Below are 12,153 nucleotides of genomic sequence, written 5' to 3'. Positions count from 1 at the left end.
AGCGAAAATCCAACTTAAAAGAAACAAAGCTCTTTACTGGATATACGTTATTTGAGCACTCATGTCTGAAAATGTAAACTGTGTAATAGTTCTACATCTCAGATCCGATACCCTCATATCTTCAGTCCGATATGACAATTATTAGGCAAAGCTATGACAGAAGAAAGTCTGTTATAAATGTAAAAAGCATTTATGCTTGTCGTTGTAAGTTGTAAATATTTGTGTTCTCATTTTTCTTTTAGTTCCTAATACCTTAATATTTCTATTTCAATTGTTTGCTATTTCGTTAATGTTTTCCCACACCAAAATAATTCTAATTATTTTCATTCCTTTCAGTTTAATAAAGCCAAAATTCTGAGACCTTCACCTCTCCTGCCATAATTCTGCTGTGACTAACTATTTTTAACGTATTGTCCAACTGAATTACTTCTGTATAATTAATGATACTGCGTCAAGTTTACTTACCTCACTTAAATATATTGTATCTACCAACGTCAATGTTTGTAGAAATCTCAATCACCCAGTTAAATTATGGGATTTCTATTAAAGATCTGGATGACAGTATATTTAACTACTTTTAATTAATAATCTAAGATTGTCCCATTAATAACATTAAAACAATACCTAAATTTCGAGAGATCCCGACACCAAAGGGTCAGACGTAAAAATGTGAAATGGTATTAAAAATAAAGGGTTCAATGCACTTAAATATATAGGGTCATTATAAAGCTTCTTTGGAGTTTTAAATTTTCATAACTTTAGTTCTATACATGATAAAATAAACCTGTGAAAAGGTTAATGAAAGAAGTTATTACATTTTTACATAGATATATTCTTGAGAGTTTAATTTTCAACACGTCTACCATCATTACTTATACAAACTGTGATGCGATTCCAAAGTTCTACAAATACGTTTTACAGTTTAATTTCAGTAACATCCCGAATCACATTGGCTATCCTAGTCCGCAGGTCACCTAAATAGTCCGCAGGTCATCTAAAGAGCGAGGTTTTATTGAATAAACAATAGTCTTTACATGTCCCCATAAGAAGAAATCTAATGAGCTCAAATCTGGTGACCGTGGTGGCCAGGAGAGTGGTCCACCCCTTCCAATCAGTCTGTTAGGAAAATTTTCACTCAAAAACTGCCTAACTGTGAGAGCAAAGTGATAAGGTGCGCCATCTGGCTGAAACACTGTAACACTGTATTAGTCCTAATCGTGTAAGTGCAAGAGTATAAAGTAATTTTGCAGTATTTCTATATATCTCTCACCATTATCATCCTGTCCTTCAAAAAAGAATGGCCCAATTACGTGTTTTTTTTTTTCCTAATGCACACCAAACATTGATCTTAGGAGAATCTCTTTCACGTTCCTCAAACTCATGTGGCTTTTCAGTGCCCCATATGTGGCAGTTATGTCTGTTAACTTTACCACTAATGTGAAATATTGCTTCGTCGGAAAACATTAAATTGTCCAAAAAATGAGGACTTTCCGTGGACTTTGAATAAAGGATTGTTCAACAGCTGCTACATTTTTCTCACTTACACTTGGCCTTCCAGATCGTGACTCATCATTGGCAGAACCTGTTTCTTTGAACTTATTAATCCAGTGAGTTATGGAATCCCTGTGTGATGCATCTCATAATTAGCTCTAAATCTTCTTTGGATCGCGATGACAGATTTTAGCTCGGCTAACCACATAATATAGTTTACTTTATCTTCAATTGATGCAATGGGTCAATCTTATTTCCGGAAAAAAAATGAACAAATTAATAAAATAAAAATAATAACCAATTTACTGCTAAATCATGATAACATAAATGTAGCACGCTTCTCAATGCTCTTTACAGTTTGATTTTTTCATTTATAGAACTGAAGTTATGAAATTTCAAAACTGCACAAGGACTTTATAATGACCTAGATGAGTGTTCTTTATAATTAAAACGATGTCACTGGATCACAGGAGCTTGTAATAAATAGAACGTTAATACTATAACGTAAGGTTTATTGTAATTATTGGATATCACGAGACAATAAGATCTCATTAAAAACTATTTTGCTAACTGCAACGGTTTATTATAACTAAACAAACATCTGTCGCTAGACTACAATGATTCAATATAACTAAACAAATATTTGTCGCTAGACAACAACAATCATTCCAACTACAATTAAACGATGCAACCAGAATACCTTATCAAATAGCTCACACATGTAAATTTCTGCACAAATCACTTGACATATATTAATTTTTGTTCTTAATGACGTGCTAACGCGTTGTTATCAGAAATGTCTTAAAAATCATGGACAAAATTTTAACAATTCGATATTTCTTGTTCCTATATTTTATTTATTTTGCATACTACTATACTGTAATTATAGTTATTTGATAATTATGAGAACATTTTCTTTATTCACTCCCATATTCCTTTTGCTAGTACCTTCAAAAATCGGTCATCAACATTCTAATTCTACTTAAAAGTTCATAAAAACACCAAACAAATAAATGTTTGAATATAAAACCATTACAGAGAGAAAGAGAAACAAAATAAAAATAAATATTAACAATGATAAAATAGTTCCATATGGTGTGTAATACTGTATTTCAACCACTGGTAGAGTTTATTTGTTTGTCTTTTGAATTTTGCGAAAAGCTACACAATAGCTAGCCATCCTTAATTTAGCAATATAAGACTAGAGGGAAGAAAGGTAGTCTTTACAACCCACCGCCAACTCTTGGAATATTCTTTTGACCATCACATTATAATGATCCCACGGCTGAAAGGGCGAGCATATTTGGCATGATGGGGATTCGAACACGCGACCCTCGGATTAGGAGTCGAGTGCCTTAACCACCTGGCCATGCCGGGCCTACACCTGAAAATACGAAACACGTCTAGAAGCATGTTCCAAAATCGAACTTTAACATTTCCATCAAGACATGGCTAACAAACAAAATAAAACGTCCCGTTCATCCACTCAAGCTTTGTCCTTAGTATTACGGGTCAAACATTCTAACCTTCTGGCCATGCCAGAATCCAATCTTTCAAGCCTTATAAGAAAAGGCATTAAGTAGTTGAACCAAATATTGGTTGCATAAAATAATAGTAAAAGTTGGATGTAGTTAACTTTTAGATTCCTTTAGTAGATGGTTATGTGAAATTTTTTGTGCATTTTGTAATTTTTAATAGTCTTGTTTTCACAGAAACAAACTTGAAACACAGAAGTTAATCCATCCATCTCACATCATGCTTGAACTAATGAAACAACTCAACACAATCAAAGACTAAAGACTCTGAAGTTTTAGCACACAATAGATTGATTTGGAAAAAATGTTGAGGAAGATTATGTGGTTTTCGACTCTCTACAGTTGTTTGAAGAACGTTTTTGTTCACTAACATTGCATGTATACCAGCTGAAACAAGAGTTGTCATGTCATACACAAGAACATTTATCGGAGGATAATCTATATGGCGTGTCGATAAGTTTCGAAAAGAATGGTTTCTATGTGCAAATGTTCCATCACACCATGTTTCAAATAAGGTATACTCTCTTTTAATTTAGCATGAAAGTCACAGAGATCTCCTATACTAGCCTGATGTAGCTTAGCTAATATAGGGGCAAAAGCAACAGATGTTTGGGTGTTGTGTGTACTTAGCATCAATAATATGGTTCCTATCACACAAACGGCAGAAGGAACGTAGGCTCACAAGACCAATTCGATACCTGAAAATGCTCAGAATACTGCATCAACCAGTAATAATCCTTCTGATGAATCGAACATTGAATGAGCTAAGAGTTTACAAGATATGTGAAATATTACATTTGTACGGGTAAGCTACGAACAAGAATAAATTTGTTTTCTAGTCATCTTTATTTTTTGAGCATATCTGGGATAAGAAGAACATAGCATATGTAAACATATTTGAGTTTGGTAAGCGGTATTTCATTTATTGTAACTACCTGAGGAAGTAGACGGAGGATATTATGAAATGACTTTTTATTGGTCTCAGAATAATAAATACATTATCAGAACAACTTTGAAGGCATAAGCCGCAGCCTTTGGAAGTACCCATTTAAAAATATATATATTTAAAAGTTTGTTTTGTTTTTAGGTTTAGTATAAAGCTACACAATGGGATGTTTTTACACTGCTCTCCACGGGTATCGAAACCAGGTTTCTAGTGGGGTAAGTCCGCAGATATTCCGCTGTGCCACTAGAGGGCATTTTTAAAACAAAAATGAATGTCTTCAAAAAGAAAAACTCAAAAAAATAGTTTAAAATATTAGAACAACAACAGTATAAAACTTTTATTCTTATATTTCTCTAATATTCTGTTTTTTACTGCCGTATTCTACCATAATAAACTATGAATTTATCTTGTACAATATATTTTTTGATTAATAAAAATAAACAAAATATTAATCATCACAAAGTTGTGGTCAGATACCAAAGATTTTAAATGTACGTTTTTTGAGGATTTACATATTTGTTACTAAATTTCTTATTAAATATATTAAATTCAGGTCTTTCAAAATAGGACGCTTAATAGTAGGTCTGAGGACTTATAACACTAAAAATCGAGTTTCTGTTCCGCAGTGGGTAGAATACATATAATCTATTGTGTAAATTTGTGTTTAACACAAAACAAATGTTGGGCAGAATCCAACAGGCTCTAACAAACTTATTGTGAATATCAATGCATTACTGTTATGGAACTGTGGTATGCTAATTCACTACGGTCAAATTAGTTATAACGCGTTGAAAATAGAGGAAAACTGAATCGAAGAAAGCTTATTTCATCAAGGAAAGTATAAAAATTACTGCAATGTTTATTCTATGGAAAGGTTTCTCTCAAAGAATTTTTCACAAAGATTAGTAATAAATAGTAATTAATATTCTCTTTTACGACATTTATGGAATTGAACTGAAAATCTAATTTTTTATTTCAAAATTCTTAAAACCTGAATGTTTTCAAAATCTATGTTGTTATATAAACACACCTCATAACCTCGCTCCTTAGTAGTACAGCAATATGTCTGCGGACTCACACTACAAGAATGGAATTTTCGATACCCGAAGTGTGCAGAGCACAAATAGCCCAATGCGAAGCTTTGTGCTTAATTTCTAATAATTTTACGTTTTGCGAAATTCGGAACGGTAAGAAATGCACTGATTCGGTCAAGTTAGAGTTATCCACGTGAATCGGTAGACGCCTGAATTTATCTTTAAGTCTAAGTTACATAATTTTCATTATATTTAAAGAAAGAACAAATCAGCTTTATGTATTTTCGCCTGTCATATACAGAAGAACATCTGATTCACACACATAACGTATTTTGGAGTCGAAATTGGTATCATAATGTTCTTTAACATTTATTGTATCTAACACTCTATGCTCAGTATGTATGAAAATAACGTCATGCTTCCGGATCGGCCTATATCACTCATATGGTATATTAAATAAATTCTCAAAGTCTCTAACGCTTAATTTAACATATTGATATTCGACTGTATATATAAAGGACTTGCTGTTCTATAAATACATCTCTGTGAAGTTTGAGGTGTCAGTGGTAATAAAGACAATGGAAATATGTGACTTAGGATTGGTTAGAGTTAGCTGCGGTTGAGTACTCTCATTTATATATATGTGTGTGTATATATGTTAATAATTATATATAATTTACACTTTTTCTTTAATTTTCTTCATTTTTGCACTGAGGTGTTTTACACTTTTATTGCTAAACACAGTTCTAACACCTATACCCTAATGAGAATCAATAACTGTTTTCATATTATATAATGTGTTAAGGTTAGTTGAAACCTAGTGTTAGTAGATGTACGTCGATATATTCTGTATTTAACACATACCATAAAACAATTCATCATCCGCAAACTTTTACAAATATTACGTTCGTACAAAATCCTTGCGCGAATTCTACTTGAAATATTTCGAGCATCAACTACTGAGAAACGTGTATTTGTATTGTAAAGCGTTATTCGGTGTATCAAGGCGCAGAACTCAAGTTAAATAACAAAATATTTATTTTAATTATACCAATTGTATTGTTTGTTTTTTGAACTTCGCACAAAGCTACACGAGGGCTATCTGCGCTAACCGTCCCTAATTTTGCAGTGGAGGGCTAGAGGGAAAGCAGCTAGTCATTACTACCCACCGCCAACTCTTGGACTTCTCTTTTACCAACGGATAGTGGAATTGACCGTACCATTATAACGCACCCACGATTGAAAGAGCGAGCATGTTTGGTGTGAAGAGGATTCGAACCCGTGACCCTCGGTTTGCGAGTCCAAGTGCCTACTACCTGGCCACGCCGGGCCAACGAATTGCATATCGCCTACAGTCACTATAGTATGTCGATTCATATATTTTCTGTAACACTCACATTGAAAAGATGGTTCTGTAACATTAGTTAATTATCACTTTTTTTGTGTAGTCCTTAAAATTCAAGTAAAAATAAAGTTTGGGCCAAAAGAAAGATCAACTAACTCAGTAATCAAGATCATGTGAAGTGTTCAATTAACATTTCATCTTTTATACTTCTAAGTAAAAATCTTCAAGTGTGAATTATTTAAGAAGCATTGATAGCTCTCAGTTATACCACAAAAGCATTTCTTTTAATAAAATTGATACTTTCTTTTGGTTCATCGTGTATCTGAATTACACATTTTAAATTTTTCAACATATTTTTTTTTACTTCTTTTACTGAAGTATTTATCGCTGACCTTTAGATATTTGTCCTCTACAACTTTTCTCTCATAACTGATAAAATCCAGGCTGAGACTTATTAAGTGTAGAATAAACCTGATTAAAATCTAGTCACACGTAATGTGGATCACATTTTTTTATTTCATTATTTGTCGCCAGAGGGCTGGGAGTGCTCGCCATTTACTGCATACTGGTCGAACCGAATTACACGTATTTATTTGAAAATATTATACAAATATTCTTTCTTTATAATAAAAGTATTTTAGGAAAAAATCATGTGTTTAACAAGAGTTTCAAATGGTATACAACTATCAACACCGTCTACTTCATTTATCCTTTCTTAATATGTAGTTCAAGAAATAAAAAAAAAAACACGTATGTGTTTTGCATCAACAAGGGCGTAACCTGTCCTCATGACGGTTGCAGTAAAAGAAGCAACATGCAAACCAAAGAAAGTAAAACTTTGAGGTCATGTTCTCTAAATACAATACAACATCATGTGGTGTTATATTTTACAATTTTGTAAACTTTGTTCTGATTTTTTATTACATTATCAAAGTATAGGTTTTTATTGGTAACAAACCAACCATCGACCTCGTTTTTGATCTACGTATATATATATATAAGGTGGAGAAACGCTAAGAGACAAATAAGCTTTGAAAGCTCAAGCATTTTTCTAGAGATTTCATCTCAGGGTTTTCACACAACTTCATTATTCACAATGCTTAAGGTAAGATTAAATGTATTTTGCAGAACCACTCAAGGGATATAATATTTCTTATGAAAAAGAGAAAGTTTCTTAACAGATCTATCGATAGATTAAACCTATTTCCCTAATTTGGGATCCTTTTGATTTTATTTTAGTATAAAATAACATGTGTTCGTTATTTACAAATTTAAAATGTGGTAGGTAATATTGCTTTATAGAGTCTGATAACCAAAGATTGAAATAACAAAATATTATTTAATCCTCTCTAGAAATACTAATGTTGTTATTTTGTAATTAAGCCCAAAGTTGCATAATGGGCTATCTGTGGTCTACCCACCACGGGTATTTAAATCCGGATTCTAACGTTGTAACTCCCAGACATACTACTGTGCCAAGGGGAGGCAACACCTAATGAGCTGCTATTTCTAATATAGTACTCCAGTTAAAACAACGTTAATTCTATATAAACGAGTAAAATTTATTTTATTCGACATTTTTGCTTGTGTTTCCCTTTCATGTATTTAATTCCATAACTACGGTGAGTAGATAATATAACATGCTTTATGGTAATTTGAAGTTTTTAGCGTATCATGAGATATAACTGGAGGTTTGGTTTCTCCTGCCAGGTCTTCGTTTTTCTCGCAGTTGTAGCAGGAGTGTTTGGAGGTAATCTCCTTGATCCTTATGCCTACCCTGCTGCTTATCATCCCGATCCATACTACGTAAGTAATAACTCACGTTATCATTAAGTAAATTACTCTTACAAAGGTATCTATGAATGTCATTCTTACAGGTAACAGACAACATATAGTAAAAGACATGAGAAGTTATCTTATGATGACTTTTTCTAGTGTAAAAAACGCTATAATAAATGATCAAAATAAGCATTAAACCAAGACTGACTTAAGGAAGTTTAAAAAATTTGGCACGAAAGGATATATTTGTTTTAAAAATGCATCATAGTTGCATTGTTATCTATCGTACTTGTACAAAGATAGTCATTTCAACATTGAATGATCGGTCTATATCCAAACTGCCACAAAATGCTTACTTGTATAAAATGCTCAAAAAAGAGACTTATGAATCAATTCGTGCAATAGTATATTTCAGCAGAGGGCGCTTCCTATATTATGATATAATATTAAGATATAAATCAAAGCTTAATTGAACAATAGAATGAACTTCAATACAAACAGATTAATGAATTGTTCACAACATACCGTTTGTGTTTAACTTCGTTATTATTTTGCACCATTCTGGGATACAACCGAAACTATTTTCAACACGAAACTATTCACAAAATCTCAGTAAATGAACTGTGAAATCATCCACTAGTAATGGATACAAATCTTAATAAATGCACGATGTAAATCATCTACTACTAATGCATACATAGCTTCAGTAAACACACCATGAAAATCATTCACTAGTAATGCACACACAATCTCAGTAACTGCAACAGTTATTTTCGATAAAACATGAATGTCACTATTTTATAAGTTGGCATGAAAATCATCCACTACAAATGCACACAAAAATCTCTGTAAATGATCCATAAAAATCAGCCATTGTAATGTACACATAATATCAGTAAATGCAACATCAAAATCGTCCATTAATACCCCACTCATAATCTCAGTAACTGCACAGTTTTATTTGTGGTATATTTATTATATTATCACTTTACTGTGACTATTGTTCCAGGCTGCTCCCGAACCTTATGAATTTGGCTTCGACACTACTGATGAATTCGGCACTCAGCTGAGCCGACACGAGAGTGGAGACGCTAGCGGAGCTGTCACTGGAAGTTATGGCTACGCTGATGCCAATGGCATCTGGCGTAAGGTGAATTACGTTGCCGATGCTGGTGGTTTCCGCGCCCAGGTCGACACCAGTGAGCCCGGCACCGCCAACCAGAACCCCGCCGACGTTACCATCAACTCCAACCCTGTTGCTGCTCCTGTTGTCTACAAACATCCTGTCGTCAAGCACGTGATTCCTGCCGTTCACGCTTACGCACCCTATGGTCACCCCCGTCGTGAAATACCATTGAAATTTGCTATAAAGGAATTTAGTTTCGTTTTACAGCTTGTTCTCTTCAGTGTATTAAAGAAGAAAAGGTGAAGGTTGTGCTGAATAATTTCCGTTTGTTATATTCAAAATCGTAACTTAAAATTGCGTAAAAATGTTAACATTAAACACGTCTATTTTTTTGTATGCTTCCCGCTGTACAGTAATAACCAGAGTGAAAGTGTCTTTGTCAGAAAGCTTGGTATCCAAGACTGCTTGTATTTATTTACACATTGAATAAATTAATGTTATTGTTTTCAGAAATAATGTTGCATTTGCATTGTTTAGAACATATTAATAATCCTTAACTTTCGGATTTTGTGTTTCTTTCCTAAATTCTTTATATACTATAATACAATATTTTGATAGCCCTATGTCATTGCCTCACGAAACCGATACAGTAATAAATCATTATTATAACTACATATCCATTTTTTAATATAATTATAGATCAGCTTACCAATTATGTAATGTCATCAAAAAAAACCCGTAAAACTGAGAAGCTTCAAGAACAAATCCCAACTAATTTGTTGTGAAAACAATATAAAATAAATGGGAATGATATTTTTCTTAAGTATAAATACTCTTAGCGCATGTGCATTTCTAAATTAAAATATCACTACCTAAACACATATACAACTTTAAAGTAATGCCAAATAAGTGAGTGAAAAGCATTTATATATATATAATCAACAATAGCATGTAACCATACGCCAATAGAGAGATTATATATGTGGATTAAACACGCTTCTTACAAAACAGCTGTGAGTATCCTCAGTAAAGTACAAATTCTAGAAATGGGAAACAAGAAGAGCATTGAAAGAGAAGGAAGAAAACAAACACACGTTTGAATGAATTATCTTTTTTTGTCAGATCTTAAAAATTTTATCTAAGCTCGCAGATTTAGTTAGTTTTTATATAGAATTATTTCTCTGCTGGAACTGCCACGAACACATCGATAGGAGCTGAATTCAAGAGCGAGGATTATGATAATTTAACTGCACTCTTTTATGTTCAATGAAATATCTATTATGGCATCCCACAACCCCAAATTATCTATGTAAATCGTTATGTCAACGATGTATATCTAACCCAAGAAAAGACAAATCCTAACTTATTCTTCGATAAGTTTCTTTACCACTGCTTGAAATTAATGCATCTTCGCTTCAGAAAGGCATGACACAGAAACAAGTTCAAACAAGTATAAGCTTTACCAAACAATTATTATAGTAACACTTTTTGTAACCTAAAATGCTAATACAGATTAATGCTCTTTATAAATCCCGCTTACAAAAACAGGACACCAACTATAAGTACATGCATAACATCTGTAGTAAATGAAAATAAAAAGTATCTATGTATATATATTTAAATAAGAATATATATATATCTTTACCACTTGTGGAGGATGAATTATCGCAATTTTCCTTGGCATAATTCCTAAATATATTGAAATAACAAAAAATGTATTTTAACTGAATGTTTATAGGCTTGATGAGGTAGATTCGCTATTATTATGTATTAAATAATTAATCAAATCTTGATTTATTATAATCTAAACGGTTATTATTTCATTGTCTCAGGAATTTATTTTTACTTAGTATATTTATCATCAAGTATAGATAGACACTGCCACAAAATGGCCCGAATGTTTTTTTTTCTGAATACATATTTCTTCATAGGTTAAGCTACACCGTCAGATTGCATTTATAAGAGATCTAAACCTCAAGCAAACCAGATTAAAAAACAAAAGGTATTTTGAACTTATTAGCAACTTAAAAACGCCTTAAATATAGTCCTTGTAGTTTGGTATAATTATTTTTATTCCCTTTTTTAAAAATAAAAGTTTCATTTTATTCTATAATTATTTTCATTATCGCTTCATAAGGGTGAGACATTTTATTTTTTAGTTCATGATATATCTACTGTTTTTGTCTATTTAAGAGATACAAATAGTTATATAGTTGTTTGAAAACAAAATATTTTCACAGTGTATTAGAAACAGTAAGTTGTGATACGGGAACAAGAGTATACCGTTACGGTCGACCTGTTTCTTGTGCTTCTCAAGTTTATAATACTCTGTGTTATTGTGCAGAAAGTAGGCCGAAAACAATAGATTAACTAGAAAGTTAGAGAGAGAAAGCTTTGAAAACTTCACCTGACGGCAGAGAAGAAATGTTATAGAAGGGACCATCAGAGAATTACAATTTTGCAAAAACTTCTGATTTGACAAAGCCAATAACATTAAAGTTTCTACGTTATCTAAAAAGTAGCATTGTATGACTGCATAATCAATGATGTCGAGAAAACCCATTTGTAGAGAAAAATATGTGTGTAAAAACGGATCGTTTGGGTTGAGAAAATTTTTTACGTAGAGGAGCGAACAACGACCTTCTTCGGTCATCGTCAGGTTCACAAAGAAAGGAAGAGGTAACTGACCGGAAGCTGACCAGATGTTTGAAAGGGGTTGTGTAACTGAGTGTCGGAATGTAAAGGGCGGCTTAGGTGTTTGAATATATAATTTTATATTATTTATTTTATTATTATTATTTATTATATTATTTCTAATATAGGTATAAAGGTGTTTCTTTGTATTGGTTTATTTTAGGGCTTGAGTTGTTGTATATGTAAGGCTTCTTTAATTTTGT

The 12,153-nt window shown here is 32.5% G+C and overlaps 1 protein-coding gene across 1 annotated transcript; it reads left to right on the top strand.

Moving 5' to 3' along the window:
• Positions 1-7,313: 7,313 nt before the first annotated feature.
• On the top strand, positions 7,314-9,772 carry LOC143229289 (cuticle protein 10.9-like). The gene is made up of 3 exons (XM_076461420.1): positions 7,314-7,456; positions 8,062-8,157; positions 9,140-9,772. Exons 1-3 carry the CDS (start codon positions 7,448-7,450, stop codon positions 9,557-9,559), a joined length of 525 nt encoding a protein of 174 aa, XP_076317535.1. The 5' UTR covers positions 7,314-7,447; the 3' UTR covers positions 9,560-9,772.
• The last annotated feature ends 2,381 nt before the right edge of the window (positions 9,773-12,153 follow it).

The sequence above is a fragment of the Tachypleus tridentatus genome, chromosome 10 (assembly GCF_004210375.1).
Source record: "Tachypleus tridentatus isolate NWPU-2018 chromosome 10, ASM421037v1, whole genome shotgun sequence".
Lineage (NCBI taxonomy): Eukaryota > Metazoa > Arthropoda > Merostomata > Xiphosura > Limulidae > Tachypleus > Tachypleus tridentatus.
This window is presented reverse-complemented; position numbering and strand designations above follow the sequence as displayed.

Coding starts and splice junctions, on each gene's coding strand:
- LOC143229289 (XM_076461420.1), top strand. Junction 8,158..9,139: donor ATCATCCCGATCCATACTAC/GTAAGTAATAAC, acceptor CTATTGTTCCAG/GCTGCTCCCGAACCTTATGA.